Source organism: Blennius ocellaris, assembly GCF_963422515.1.
Source record: "Blennius ocellaris genome assembly, chromosome: 3".
In the NCBI taxonomy this organism is placed as follows: domain Eukaryota; kingdom Metazoa; phylum Chordata; class Actinopteri; order Blenniiformes; family Blenniidae; genus Blennius; species Blennius ocellaris.
The window spans coordinates 19,084,410-19,100,433 of NC_137652.1; the positions used below are offsets into that span (position 1 = coordinate 19,084,410).

Consider the following 16,024-nt stretch of genomic DNA (forward strand, 5'->3'; position numbering starts at 1 on the left):
TTTTTTAATTACTCAGTACTATTAGAAGTTTGTGTTGTCAGTTTCCTATCGGGGACAAATAGGCATAAAACTACAGAGAAAAAGTCCAGAGACGACACACAAACACATTCAATCATACGACATGTTACATGAACAACCCGCTAACACACTGAAAGCAAACACTAACAAGGATGGAGCAGTCCAGACGTTGTGTCCTTGTGAAGTCCAGAAGTCCTGCTGGCAGGAGACTGAGGGACAGGTGGACCAATCAGCCGGTCCGGCAGAGAGGGAGAGTGTGCATGAGTATAGGGAAACGAGTGGAAAAACAGAAAAGAGATTGGAGCCACAGGAAAGAGTGACGCCCGGACACAGGAGAAAGGAAAAAGACATGTGTCAATGAAACTTAAGCACTCGAGCTCTAAATTCCTCCAGTGGACAGGCAGTTTTTTCAGAAATGCACAGTCAGCAGGCCACCCCTAAGATAAACAAAGGTTAATAAAACACATATTTGATTAAAGGACAGACGCATGCATGGAAGGCGTTTGGATGTGGAGGACAAACACGGAAAGACAAGGGAGTTGGGGCGGCACGGTGCAGTTGGTAGAGCAGTCGTCTCCCAAGGGGAAGGTTGCAGGCGCAATTCCCATCCCTGCCTTCCCACATGTCGAAGTGTCCTTGGCAAGACACTGAACCCCAAACTGCCTGAGTGAATGCAGTGTGAGAGTGAATGGTTGGTGGGCCGATAGCGCAAAATGGCAGCCTTGCTTCCGTCAGTCTGCCTCAGGGCAGCTGTGGCTACCTCCGTAGTTTACCGTCATCGAGGATGGAATGAATTAATAATGCAATGTAAAGTCTCTTTGAGTGTGAGATTTTTATTAGTTATTGTCCAGTCTGACCCCTTCAATTCTCCTCACCCTCACTGTACCAGATCCAACAGGAATTTAAGTGAGTATAGGAACGAGTAAGAGAGTGAAACAATGAAGCGAGAGGAGGGAAAGATGGTGGGAACAAGTGAGCTTGGCTGGGGGTGGAGGTGGGGAGAGAGCGTGCATCAGCTGAGTGTTAGCACTCTGCTGAGATCAGCAACAACGTAGGAGCGAGAAAATGAACTGAGGGAAAAGGAGAGGAAGGGTGGATGAGGACGGGGAATGTGGTCAGAATGAGAGTGCTTCTGTCTTTCTTTTGCCAGCGGACGCTTTGGCAACCAGGGGGTGGAGAAAGACGTGAAGAAGCAGGAGTGAAACCAAAATACAGATAGCTGCATCTTTGATGAAGTGCAAGAGGGTGGCCTCGTGACATAAGAAGGGAGGCGATTCAACACCACAGCCCCAACGGGATGCAGCCATTACAGTTTGCCACTTTCCCCTTCGACCGTTCCCACCCGGTTCTTATGCCGACCTCGCCTCTTTGCCTGTCTGATAGGCTCTCCCGTGGGAAAGCCGCTGAGTCTTAGTGAGCACTGACATAACAGTTGTTAAAATGATGTTGCTAAGCTAATAGTAAGAACGTAACAGACCAAATCTTTTCTCACCTAGGTTGAATTTATTCACTATCAAGATTTAAAACAAACGGGAAAAAAAAAAACATTTCACAAATGTCTGTGAACACTGTTGTAAAATGATCTTTTGAGAAAACATCTCAATGTTTGATGGCAACACATACTTGAAATGTTCCAAATGTATGTATATACAATTGATAGATTCTACTACGCAAAAATCTTTGTTCAACCTATGGAATTAGCATTACCAATGGAATCACGTCGCGTCCAGATAACATTAAAGCACATTAGCAAGGTTGGTCGTGAACTAGACGATGGCGCCATTCTGATGTTGTGGTTGGCACTCTTACCTCATAGCAACAAGGTTGTGTGGTCAAGTTGACCTGAATTGCATAAAGCAGAAGCATGACTGGGAGTCATGACACTCTGGAGCCAAACATTATTGTTATGGTCCATCAACTCGCACATGTGCACAAAAACTATTTACCATATTGTGCATGTACAGTATGAGTGTTTCAGAAAAGTCGTTTTCCTCCTGTTTACATGGAGACAGATTCAGAGTGTTTTTTGTATTTTTTTAAAGTTCCACCATGGGGGCTGTTTCTGTTGCGTTGCCAGTGGCTCCAAGCATCGTTTTCATGTAAACAGACAATCAAAATCATGCAACCAAACATTTTCATGAACGCCTAAAAGCATTGTCTTTTAATTGAGGCCCCATCGTTCTTTTCCTCTTTGACTCCAATTTGAAGTTGCCAACAGGCAAGACTCATCTTGTCTTATCAAATAAGAACAATTTTAATGAAGAATAGAGACCACCTCAGTGAGCATCAAAGATCCCAGTGGACCTTAATGGAAAACCGACAAACTTTTAGTGAATGTGGTTACTCTATTCTATTTGTTAAGGAAGTGAACTACATGTACTGCAGTGGTGTGCATGTAAAGGGATGGAAAATATTTGAATAGCAAGTTAAACCAAAGGCAAACAAAGTTGCATCAGACATGCATAAGCATTTTACAATGAAGCTTGTGAGTCACATTACAACAGTAGTTCCCAACCTTGAGAGATCCCATAGACCCAAGTCTTTGCCGGATCACAGTTTGTAAAAATTGGATTTACACATGTAAAAATAAAACTCCACAGTAAGACTTTTTTTTTTTTTTTCATTTGAAAGCTCTCAGTCTCATTTGGCTTCGCTATAATATTTTGGGAAATTAACCACGGGTGAAGGATGTTGGCCATTCTTAGACACAATATGGGAGGGCTTTGAGGAAAAAAAAAATGGAAGTACATTTTTTGCCAATTAAGATGTTTCAATTTTTGTTAGTCACACAGTACAATCACAAATGCCAAATTATGAGGATCGTAGTGCATGGCGACCGCTCCAAATCTGCTCGAGTCAGTCAGAACCGGCCTCCGCAACATTAAAGGAGTCTTAAAAACAGATGGTCTAGTGTCCACAGAGCCCTGATCGCAACAACATGGACTCAGTCTGCGATCAGAAAAAGAGACGGGAGACGCTGAACTGGCCACGAAATTCACATAGAAGATCTGACTGGGCAGCATTTCAAAAAGTGAAATCATTGTTAAGAGATATGAGATTGTGTGTGTGTGTGTGTGTGTGTGTGTGTGTGTGTGTGTGTGTGTGTGTGTGTGTGTGTGTGTGTGTGTGTGTGTGTGTGTGTGTGTGTGTGTGTGTGTGTGTGTGTGTGTGTGTGTGTGTGTGTGTGTGTTAAGCAGGGAAGGGGGGCTGTGGGCTCAGTGGGAGACATTAAGGGGACAGGAGCTCACACTGTGATGACACATGGCACTCCCACTCTATTTCCACACAATACACATATGAGCCATGTGCACACACACACACACACACACACACACACACATACACAGGAAACACATATAACACATATGTGATATTTGGATCCCCTCCCATTGTCCGAAACTTCACCATCAGTGTCAACGTGTCGCCTTTCTTTATTTCACAATTATTTTAAAGACGTTACAACAACATTTTAAGATATTTTGAAGTTGAAAGCTTAAGCTTGTAGCTGACTAAAGCCTTGTTTACGCGTATCGTTTTTGCATTTTACTTTGAGAAAACCTTTGTATTTACATGTCAACCTTTGAAAACATTGTTCCTTCACACAGAATTGGCAGCAGTGCTGAAAACGACACAGTTCGCCAGGGGACATGTTGACACTTGTGAGCTGACTTTCAAAAAGTTCCGTTTTCAGTTACTCTGAGCACCATTGTTGTGTAAACAGTCCCCCAAAACACAACAAAAATTTTCAGTTTTCACTTGAAAATGTTGTGTAAACAACAATAAAGCTCTTTTTCGTGCTTTTAGAATCCAGTCTACATTCAGGGATCTCAGGGGGTTTATGAATTGATTTTAAATATTTTTTGTGGAATTCCAAAGGGGTGACTTTACATAATTTGCAATTCAAGTAGAAAAAGTAATAGAATATGTTTAGCCTGAATACACTGTGTTAAATGTTCACTGTGCAATGGTCCAATCATCTTGAATTAAAAAAAATCAGTTTAAAAGAAGATCCCTCATCTGCAACTTGTTTATTAGTTTTGAGGGAGTTACTTAAACTATGTTAATTGTATCCAACATTATTGATCAAAGTTAATAGAACCACTTAATACTGCAGTGATTTAAGAAAAAAAAATCAATGGAAAGCCACAAATGGTCCCCTAAAATAAATGTCCTTTACGTCCATGTTCAAGAACTGAACCCAGCCACTTTCCATATAAAATAAGACACTCATACCTGCTTCTCTGTGTCCGTGCATTGCTGCAATGTCTCTGCTGTATGTAAGACAACATCTTTAGTGTTCGGAGGAAGTGGGTCATCCATATTAGCATATAACCTGAGCTGCGCTTGCATTCATCACTGTCATCTGATCATACGCTGTATATGCCTACAGAGCCAACACATACACTCAGATCGGACGCGTGTGTGTGTGTGTGTGTGTGTGTGTGTGTGTGTGTGTGTGTGTGTGTGTGTGTGTGTGTGTGTGTGTGTGTGTGTGTGTGTGTGTGTGTGTGTGTGCGCGTGCGTGTGCGGCAAAAATGATGCACTGTGCTGGTTTGTGTGCGTCTGCATGGAGGGGAAGTTCCACTTGAGTGTACATACTGTACGATAGCCAGGATGAGCAGGAGCTGCTGGTAGAACAGGGTGTTTCAGGGGTAGATGAGGATAGTGTGTGTGGGTATATGTGTAGGCGGGAAATGCAGGGGTTTGGAGGGGTTGAAAATCAATCGCGAGGAGACCCACTTCGCCATCCCCGTTGCTGCGGCAATGCCGAGATTCCATCAATGAGCCGGGGCTGCGTTTCCCTGGCAACGCTTATGAATGAGAGCAGGTCGGTAACCGTGGAGACTCGGCGAAGAGAGGAATCGCCGGTTGCCATGGCAATACCGTGAACGGGGAGAGACCAGGCAAAGTAGAGGCAGCGGGTGACCTCTGACATCTTCATCATGGCCGTCGGGCATCATCATCGTCACCGGCAATAAGATGATGACTGTCAGAGGGTTTTCATCACTTCCTGTCTGACGATCATTTCAAACGTAGTTTGAAGCTTTGAAGAAATGTTGCCACTCAAACGACTCAGTTCATATTAATTACATGTGTTTCTAATATCTGTCCTGTTTTTATTGTGATAACTATTGTGTGGGAGATGGAAAAAGCAAAGTGAGGTAGTGAGAATTCAGTTTTACTTCATCTCCAATATCAAGAGAAAACCCTTTTTTAAACCTTTTTTTTTCTAGCTAAAAGTAAAAAAAAAAAAAAAAGGCAGTCAGATCACCTGAGGTGGCGGTTATAAATTAAAAATACTTAAATTATTATAATGAAGCAGGATTTGTGGGACTTGAATCTGCAGTTCTCCAGCCAATTGTATAAATTGTATCTTCATTTACCCATGTAAATTGAATTACATCGTATGCTATTGATGTTGCAATAAAGCACGTAATGGATAAAACTTGTTCAGCATTTCTTTCCCATTGTAATTAAGTTTAAGCAATCAAACAGTAGAAATTTCTTTCCACCTCAGGTTCATGTTCAGATTTTTATTCAGAAGTTTCTTAATCCATTAAGAATTTAGTCACCAGGAGCTTCCCGTAACATGTACATGTATAGTAGGTTATCATCAGTAAAAAATGGCCGGAGAAGAATGCAATGCTAATTCGAGCTGCTCCACCAATCAAACTATTTGCCTGAAGCCCATCTTATAATAAAGGAGTGGTTGAAGATTACCTTTACGTATTGAACAATATGGGATACTTTTTACATAGTTATTTTATTTTATTGTTTTTTTACCATTTTATAACACATATGCCATAGAAGCAGAGGGTCAAACATACGTGAGAATAACACAGAACAGTATGTGGTGTGTGTGCGTGTGTGTGTGCTGCCTCACAGGTTGATTGTGAGGTGTTTCCCCGCAGTGAGTCTCTGTCATCACCGTCCAAACACCTTCTCCCTTTGCAGATAAACCTCTGCCTCTCCTGAGTGTCTCTCTCTCTCTCTCTCTCTCTCTCTCTCTCTCTCTCTCTCTCTCTCTCTCTCCTCTCTCTCTCTCTCTCTCTCTCTCTCTCTCTCTCTCTCTCTCTCTCTCTCTCTCTCTCTCTCTCTCTCTCTCTCTCTCTCTCTCTCTCTCTCTCTCTCTCTCTCTCTCTCTCTCTCTCTCTCTCTCTCTCTCTCTCCGGGGTTTCACTGTCTCTCTCTTTTTCTCTTTCTCTCTCTCGAAGTGGATGAATCTCACACTTTTGACACACAGGACTATCACTCTTTTTCAATCCGCTCACTCTTTCCAACACTGTGGGTCTCTGAGGGGATGCCGAGTCTCTTCCCTCCAAGTCTGCATTTCATCAGGGACTCTCTTGTGTTCTCTAATAAGGAGCGACCTCCCCTGTGAGCTCCTGTGTTTGTATAATCTCTGTCGTTTAGAGGAATTTGGGGGCATAAAATGGTAAACTGATGGGATTAGCAAATATTTTATTTGCTCTCTTAATATACAAAGAAACAGATTTTAAAGAGGGAAAAGCACCTCAATATGGCTCGGTGTAAAACCCCAAACATGGGTGCTCAGAGCTCTAATGTTTTGAATACGAGACTGTTATTTGACGAGTAGCTAATGCAGGAAACAAGAATGGAAACAAGAAATGAATTAGATAAGCGCTATAAATACTGAAAGAAGCGTGTGCTAAGTAGCTGATGGAGGCACGTGAGTTGCTCGAAACTTTGAAACTTTACCAAAGTAACACATTTTCCAAAAACATAGCCAACGACAACTGTGTTAGCAGCAGGTTAATTATTCTTTCCGTGGCAATAACAGTTAAGGACGCTGGTTTGTGCTACCAGGTGGTATTGTAATCAACACTACTTAACCCAAGACTGAGTCAAGACCAAGACCAGCACACAATCGATCACTCCATCGTATTGCCCAAATTTGTAGACATATTGTAACTGTTGGTGTGGCAATGTTAATTATCACGCAGTGCTCCTGTTATTTTCATCCTGCTGTTTTTAGATCATCTAAATTGTTCTTTTTCAGCCCATCTCTCCATCCCCATCCTCTACCTCCTGCACAGTCCCTGCTCCCTCTACTGGCCACCTCCCTGAATTGCAGGCCGGCTCAGCCGTTGCCAGGGGTGACTGCTTCCCGGAGGTTTAGGTTTGTCTGGCAGAAGCGGGTGGTTGCCGTTTTGCACGGATGAATATCCAACCATTTGCCCACTGTAGAGAAAAAGAAAAAAAAAAGTCACCTTGAAATGACACAAAAAATATAACCAAGGAAGGAGAATAAACGACAAGCTGGGAGATATAAAGGCAACAGGAAACAAACCTGATTATTTGCACTTGTGCTGGATGTTTACTTATTCATACAGATGTGGATTATAGAAAAACTGAATTTATTCAGAACTTTCATAGTCCCAAAAATATAACAAGATCACTGAAAGAAAATCGAAAATTATACGCAAAGTGTTGCAATCTGCAGTTCATATTCTGGAAATACACACCGATAGCGCTAAATGTTGTACTGCAGAGACCCGGCATGAATTACCAATCAGAAAAAGCCGGTCATTTGCAATCCCATTTAGAGCTACAAGCTGCAGTGTCATGCAGTTACAGCTACGTCCCGGTTGTGTGCTCTAATTTACACAAACACCGCGTCAAGACCGGCATAGCAGTGCGCTTCGTTTTGCTGAGGTCCGGTTTTCTCCGAGCTGCAGCGTGGCCTTTAGCTGTGGCAGTTAAAAAGCCATTGAGGGAATGAGAGGCTTGGCTGCCGGTACTGTGTCTGTTAATAAATGACCTCTTACTGGAATTAGCAACCAACCTGGAGAGAGAGAGAGGCAAGAAGGATGGACGGGGTGACGGGGGAGAGGAAGGGAGGGAGGGAATGGACCAGAAGGGAGAGGTGGAGGAGGAGATGCCAACATTTTTAACACTAAAATCCTGTATAAAGCATGACAAATTGCATGGAAATGGTGTGTTTTGTGGGTAATCAATGCGAGTTGCATCATTCAATTGAAGGTTTTTCTTGCATTAGGACCTGATTAGAACGTTTTGCTGGAAACAACCAACATGGCATTGGACACGTTGGTGGAGTGCATTATTAAATGTATTAAAACCTTACAGCAAGTAAACATGCATTTAGCTGAAAGAAAGAAAGAAGGAAAGGTGCATTCACAGCAACAGCATTTCAGAGGAGTTGCTTTTTCGTCCGTGTCCATTGAGACGTAGTCATTTTTTAAAACGTTTCCCTGATTACCGTTTTAAGTTGTGTATTCGGCAGCTCTGAGCTCCAAAACGTGACAACAATTTTTTCTTTTCTTGAAAATGTTGTTGCGTAACTGGGGTCTCAATCTCCAGTGCATCCTTGGTTAGCTTCTGTGCGTGCGTGCGTGCACGTGCAATGTCACATTTGCTCCCGTTTTTATATGTGCACTGCATACCTTTAGGAGATCAGATGCTGAATGGGTTTCTCTGTTACACCATTTTCCCATTGTTTTGAAGATCATGCAATGACAGCTGGAAAGACTGAAACTTGAGCTTTAAAGTTGTACTTCATTATCAAGTGACAATTATGTTGATATTGCTCAAATTTAAGTCTTCAATATAAGACTGAAGCAACCAAAGTTGTGTCTATGTCAGTGTCACATGTAGAACGTAAGCTAGAAGCTCATGCGACGTAAGGTCGAGTCCTCCCGTGTTTTGCTCCTCCCCTCTGCTTGAGTCTCTCCACCTCCTCAGAGCAACCCCCCCCTCCCCTCCCCTCTCTACGCCCCCGCACCCCCCCTCCCGTCGGAGAGCCCCTGCCTTCCGCCCCCGTACAAGACGGAGCGTGGAATTTTCCAACCTATCTCACACACACACACACACACACACACACACACACACACACACACACACACACACACACACACACACACACACACACACACACACACACACACAAAGGGGCCTGATGTGCTTTTCTTTATTGAATTGAACTGATAAATGGACTTTAAGTCTCAGCATGCTTTACACGACTCAGCCATAACATTATAGCCACTGACTGGTGAAGTGAATACATTATATCGTCTGTTCATCCTGGTATCTCTGACCAGGTGAGGAATATTGGGCAGAAAGTGAAAGTTTTCTCCACAGAGCTGATGTCAGAAGCAGAAAAATGGACAAGCATGACAACTTCAGTGATTATGACGTGGACCAAATAACTATGATTAGATGATTGGATCAGAACGCTTCTTCCTATAATCGAGTGTAACGTCCATTGAAAAACTGTAGAAAACAAAAAAACATGAATAGATGCAGAGTTTTTCCACACAAGCTTCATGAAACATGAAAAGTATTATAGAGGAGGCATCTTTAATTGTTTCAGGTGCCTCATACGAGGAAAAAGATCAAGGTTATAACTTGTGGACTGTCTTCATTATACAGTTGAAAACTTGACTTCATGTCCACAGCTCCATGGTGCTGAGGCAGGTGTCAAATTACAAATACTTTCCTGTCTGTTCAGAACCTGTTAAAAGAAAGTTTTCCCAGAACTGGCTGATCGACAGAGCAAGAGGCTTTCTCAAACTGTAAATGGCTAAAACTTGTTGCAGTAGAGTTCAATGATCTGATGAAAATGTTTTCAAGTGAATGCAAAAATATTTCATTGCGTTTTGGGTGTCAGTTTATGCAACAATGATAATCGAAGCTGCTGAAAATGCTACTTTTTTTTTAAAACAGCTCCCAAGACCGAACCTGGAGACGTTGTCTCCGTGGAAAACAGAACTGTTTTGTCTGTCCATGTCCGTATACTTGCCATTGTGAATGTTTATTGCGTATTGTTCTCAGCGCATGTGTGTCGGGTCTTTTTGTAGACTTTTGGTTTGGTAATTTAAAAAACACTGTTGTCTGTATTTATCAGTATACATTATAAAGACAATCCCAATGCTTGCAGTGTTACAAAATAGCTTCACCTCACTATAATTGATGTTCTGTTGTATACTGGTCCTGCAGATATCCAGTACATTTTTTTGATATAATTTACCTCTGCTGGGATGATGTTTTAACTGCTGTTGGTTTATTGGGTTATCTGTTAATAGTATAATTGTAAGAAACTTAGGACTTCTTCAAATTTAATGTGTTTTGTGTTGTGTGTTTTGTCTCTTGCTGCAGTATTTTGTCATCGGTGGGCTCTCAGCTTGATCTGAGGACGCTACGAGCCGTCAGAGTGTTGCGACCACTGAAACTGGTCTCTGGGATTCCCAGTAAGTGAATTTTCATTGCAACTTTACAACACATTGACTGTTGATCATCGACGCCGAATAAAATAAGCTGTGCATTTACTTGATGATGATGGTGCGCAAGTTGGTGAACAGCAGCCTGAACATGGTGCTTAATGAGACAAACTGGGTCCATTGTGTTTCATAACCATAGAAATTTGGGATGCACCAGTCTGATAATGCACTGACTCTTTAAAGATCTCTGATACAATTTGGCGAGTATTACGTGACGTCATCTGTACACAACATCAGAAGCAGGTAGACAAGAAAGAACAAGCATTGTCACGATAAACATGATGGAAGAAGGTCTGATGTTGGACTGAGCTTGCTGGGTGCCGTGCTCGCGCTCCAGCATACTGTTAATCCTAGTTTATACTCCATTTGAAACGATACGCAAAGGCTATGTGTTGTCGTGAGCTGCTTCCTGTATCCGGAAGTAGCTAAAAGTTAGCACTCGTACTTGTGCTTGTCCTTTTAAAAAAGTGGTATCAGTGCATGCCTAATATTAACTGTCGGGTCCAGTCTTTTTCAAGGTCCTCCTGATCGTTTGTTTTACACTGTGTCCTCCAGGCCTGCAGGTGGTGCTCAAATCCATCATGAAGGCCATGATCCCCCTGCTGCAGATTGGCCTGCTGCTGTTCGTGGCCATCCTCATGTTTGCCATCATCGGCCTGGAGTTCTACATGGGAAAGTTCCACACCACCTGCTTCGATGAGTTTACAGGTAAAAACAACACAGACTCACTCGCTGTTCTCCACACTGGAGCTCTCGAAGAGCTTTCAAGGGGTCTTTGAGTCGAGGAATCTGAATGTATCCTATAGTGCATCTCCCAGAGCATTTCTCCCAGCCCCTCTCATGAAGGCATCAGAGTAGTCTGCAGTCTGAGAGCCGATATATGACTTAAAAAGAAGTCGACTTTGGTTTCCTGTTCCTTACCAATTTCCTTTCAGTGAAATTTGTGGTATGGGAGCACCATCCCCATCCCGGCGAAATGTCCTTGGGCAAGACGCTGAGCGCCAAACTGCTCCTGTTGGAGTGACGGCGCCTTGTATGGCCACAGCCTCCATTGGTGTGTCAATGGGTGAAAAAAGAAAGTGGTTGGCGCTCTCGCCTCACCTCTTGGGTTCAACCCAGGGCTTTTCTGTGTGGAGTTTGCATGTTCTCACTCGGCACCCCGGTTTCCTCCCATAGTCCAGTTTGACGCTAAATTGCCCCGAGGTCTTTACATTTTGCCTTTACAAAATGAACTCCACCATGGCCCGGCAGTGTTTCCAAATGCAGCCATTGCTGGTATCATACATGTTTAACTCGTCACGTTCTCTATGAAAAGGGTTTGTGTCGCCATCAAAAGCATCTTAAAGTGATCACAGAGTATTAATTTGACCTGCTTTAGCAGTCAAAAAGCACGAGTGGTGAAGGATGCCAACCACCCATTGGGAGCAATCGAGACATTCAGTGTTCCATCCTCAAGAATATTTCCATGTATGGACAGAAGCAGATGGTGGACCGAACCTGTAACCCTCAGACCGAAAGAGAACTTCACCTTACCAAATTGAGCCACAGAATCTCAGAAATAACCAGTTATGTTTTGTCTCTCTATCTTTGCGCTCACTGATCAGGAGAGATCATGGACGATAGGCCATGTGGCAAAGTGTTGCCGTCCAGGTTGTGTCCCAACGGCACGGTGTGTAAAGGCGGCTGGCTCGGACCCAACTATGGCATCACCCAGTTCGACAACATCCTGTTTGCCGTTCTCACCGTCTTCCAGTGCATCACCATGGAGGGATGGACCGACATGCTCTACTACGTACGTTCTGTCAAACCTTCCATTTGCAACGGAGTTTTCAAACTCCAGGATCAAACCGCTACTATTTCTGGCCTTGACTTGATAATGACTTGTAGATAACTTGACGAAACAATGACAAACAATCCTATAAACACAGACTATGGGGGGAAAAAATTGTTGTAGTCGAAGAAGAAGCAGAAAATATACTTTAAAAAAATTTATTTTGCAGTAGCAGTCAAAAAATTATACTTTATATCAATATATCATTGTACAATACTTGAAATATAACAACAATAAAGATGAAATAAAATTAGGCCACACACTAGCCAATGAGAGAAATTAAATGATTCTGTTCAAACAGTTTGCATTGGCGCATTTTTTTACCACACGTACTGGTGAAAACTCCACGTTCCAGTCCAAGTAGATTAGGTTTGTACACTGTTTTCACACATCATTCGGACGGGTGGTGGCAGAAATCTTTATTCAACTAAATGAAGCAGAAACTAGTTTGAGGTTTGACTCAAAACACCATTTATTTGTCCCAAGAAGTCCTTTTCCATCCATCTCTCTCGTTGTCATTATCTCTTTGACTTTCTTTATCTGTCCACTCATCTCTTCCTTTTACTGGCTTGGCGAGTCGCTCTCATCTCCCTCACTGCCTCCTCTGCTCTCTATTCTGGTCCGTCTCACTCTATATTTAACATCTTTTCTGATGGATGGAGGCTGACTTCCACACTCGCACAGGCAGTCAGGAGGAAACCAATGAAAGTTTAATAGAGAATGGGCTCCTTTGCGTCGTGCCATGAGGTTTAAGAAGCGAACGCATGCACGCAGCGCTCCGGGCAGGAGATAATAATCAGCCGATCATCCCGTTAAAGTATTACACGGGTCATGCAGACACAATATCCTCCCGTAACCTGATTTGTGCGACTCTCGGTTGTGTTCGATCAGGAAGAGACGGAGTGTCAGATAATATGGTCGCTGTTGCGCCTTGCATGCGATTGTTGTCTACACAAGCAGATGCAGGCGTAACATGACCCTACACATGACTTGTGTCTCCATATTATTGTTTACAATGAACAACACAAAGACATTCAACATTATTGATGGTTTTGGTGGCTGACTCCTTTGTTGGCTAAATGCACATTGATGGGAAAAAACAAGCAGCAAAACACTTCTTAACTCAATCTTAGATTTTAAACTGCCTGATAATATTGTTTGTATTAGGATAACTTCATATTTTTAACAGCTATATCTGATTTTAATTGTGTCATGCAATACCTTTTTTTTCAATGAGAGAATGTACGGAATCTTTTGTTTAAGACAGGAAAAGCTCAACAGAATATCTTACTTAACTGGTATGGAGTAGAGGAACAGGAGATATCAACTATATTATCAATTAAAAGATATTTGTTTGCATGTTCGCCTCTCCTGCAGAGTAACGATGTGGAGGGCAGTGCCTGGAACTGGATGTACTACATCCCCCTCATCATCATCGGCTCCTTCTTCATGCTCAACCTGGTGCTGGGTGTACTCTCAGGGTACGGCTCGCTGTTTAGCAATAAAACCTCAGTATTTTCTGCCTGTAATTGTCTCCTTTCTTTTTATTTGTTTGATGGAGATGAGTAAATGCCAAATGTTCCCACAGTGAATTTGCCAAAGAGAGGGAGCGAGTGGAGAACAGGAGTGAGTTCCTCAAGCTGAGGCGACAGCAGCAGATTGAGAGGGAGCTCAACGGATACTTGGAGTGGATCTGCAAAGCAGGTCGGTGCGCAGTCCGACACACACTGCTCTAGTCCCTGCATAAGCATTGGAAAAACCAAGTAAATCCCGACACCGGGGTTGCTGACGCCTCATTTTATCTTTCAGAAGAGGTGATTCTGGCTGAGGAAGATGGCACAGGGAACTTTGATGGTAACTGAACTTCTACATTTCACATGCATATAGGCATACATGAAGAAACTACAATAGCAGAGCTTTGTAGAGCAAATGTGTAAGATGGACAAAGAACAATAAATGTCTGAAAATCTTGTGTGCTACCTTTAGCAATGTTTTCACCAAGCAATTTTTGAATTGCTCATTTCAATGCGTAAATGTGAGATTTTGCACAAAGAGCCAGCAAGTGACAGACTCTGTGGGAAGGGCGAGATAGAGAAGCAACATTTGATAGGCAGAAGCGACGATGCCTCTTGGTTTTTCTTTGGTTTTTTTACCTCTTGTCTCATACTAGGTTCGAGGCGAAGGCCAACTATCAAAACCAAAAACAACAAGACGGAGCTGCTGAGGAACCCAGAGGAAGGAGAGGACAACATGGGAGATGCTGTCGGTACGGCACCTAGGGCTGGATCCTGTAATACTCATACAAATAGATTGTGCCTTTAGTTTGTGTTTTTCAGATGATCGACTCTGTGAGTGATATCACACAAACATGAGTATTCACCAGGGTTTTGTATGCAGTCGAGCCCTGTTTACATGAGAATCATCTCCTGAAAATGGTGTCATTTCTAGGATTTCTTTGCTTATGTTAAATTTGCATAATATGCTAAAGTGACCACACTCCTTCATTGAAGAAGTAACTGGTAATATAAATCATTTACTCACTTTAAATTCTTTGTTAAAATGCTATCATTAATGATGACCTCACAGAGAATTGTGAATTGTGCCACTGAAGCTTGGTTTACACAATAATGGATGGTGCTTTATAAAGACTGCTTCCAAGATGAAGTATTTGTGAACACTCCGACTCCTTCTCTGTGGAAAGGGGGAGAAAACACTTTTCTGAAACGCTGTCATGACTTCCAGTCCATATTCTCCTGGGACTTGGTTGTTTTATAGTTGAGAATCACCATACTAGCAATCCCACTTAGTCGTCTGTCCATACAAATGTATAAGTACTGCCATTGTTAATGCTTACAGCGAAGTCTTCTCTGAGATCATGTGTGTGCGGTTTCATTACAAAATCAATCAACAGCACCCACTATGGGCCCTACCAGAAAACTACATTGTTTTCAGTGTCTCTGCTGTTTCAGTGGGAATGGGCAGAGTTTTCGAAACGTTGCCGTGTAAAACTTTCTGAAAGGAAAATGAATGTTATGTAAACGGGAACTGATTTGTGAAGGTTTTTCTTTGACAAAAGAACCTTAAATGATGAGTTGATCACTCATTAATTCACATTTCCTTGCTCATTGTGTTTAGGAATCACTTTAAAACGTCGTAGCTGACATGGAGCAAAATGAAGGGGACACTCTGCACAAGACACCAATCCAATGCTCATGATTGTGATATTTTGAGGCACAAATTAAGTGTTTCTCTCTCGATTTTGTAAGACTACGCACCTTCCTTCGGTTGGGTCTGACAGTGTGGTTATCATGTAGAAATTCCATCTTTCTACAAGCTGAAAAGTAGCATTTCCACCTCCTTCCACCCCAGGGTTTGCCCGGTCCAGTATCAAGAGTGGTAAGGACGGCTCCAATTACAGTAAAAACGAGCGGCGGATGCGATTCTTCATCCGCAAGATAGTGAAGACGCAAGCTTTCTACTGGACGGTGCTCTGCCTCGTGGGCCTGAACACCATGTGTGTGGCGGCGGTGCACTACAACCAGCCTCAGCTGCTCTCCGACTTCCTCTGTGAGTCCCTGCACCTCGAAGACACACATTCACGCCTGCTCACTAACACAATGTGCAGTACACACAAACAGGGGTCTATGATCTTTAATATAAAAACTCAGCATGCGTTCAGCATTACTGTCACAAGCATTTTTCCTTTACGTGCTCATTGTAGCGCATTAACTTTAAGCAGAATGCTTACAATCCCAACCAGGTTGAAGAGTTTCCTCCTCAATAAAATATTTCACATTCTATGTATTGACTTAAGAATCCACTCAGCTTTATTTAATTTAAGCTTCAGATAGCTAAAACACTTACATCTGTAACTTGCATGAACCAAAGGTCTGCATAATTTGCTGGTATTATGGAT

The 16,024-nt window shown here is 42.6% G+C and overlaps 1 protein-coding gene across 1 annotated transcript in view; it reads left to right on the forward strand.

Annotated features, from left to right (window-relative positions):
* The window catches only part of cacna1ab (calcium channel, voltage-dependent, P/Q type, alpha 1A subunit, b), a gene marked incomplete at its 3' end in the record, with an annotated part of 96,926 nt that overhangs the window by 10,022 nt on the left and 70,880 nt on the right, over nucleotides 1-16,024 (forward strand). Inside the window, exons 3-10 of the mRNA XM_080521013.1 lie at nucleotides 10,156-10,247; nucleotides 10,833-10,985; nucleotides 11,882-12,069; nucleotides 13,486-13,589; nucleotides 13,697-13,812; nucleotides 13,918-13,962; nucleotides 14,279-14,374; nucleotides 15,478-15,675. Coding sequence (XP_080377139.1) covers nucleotides 10,156-10,247; nucleotides 10,833-10,985; nucleotides 11,882-12,069; nucleotides 13,486-13,589; nucleotides 13,697-13,812; nucleotides 13,918-13,962; nucleotides 14,279-14,374; nucleotides 15,478-15,675 — 992 coding nt within the window. The remainder of the gene's footprint in view (nucleotides 1-10,155; nucleotides 10,248-10,832; nucleotides 10,986-11,881; nucleotides 12,070-13,485; nucleotides 13,590-13,696; nucleotides 13,813-13,917; nucleotides 13,963-14,278; nucleotides 14,375-15,477; nucleotides 15,676-16,024) is intronic.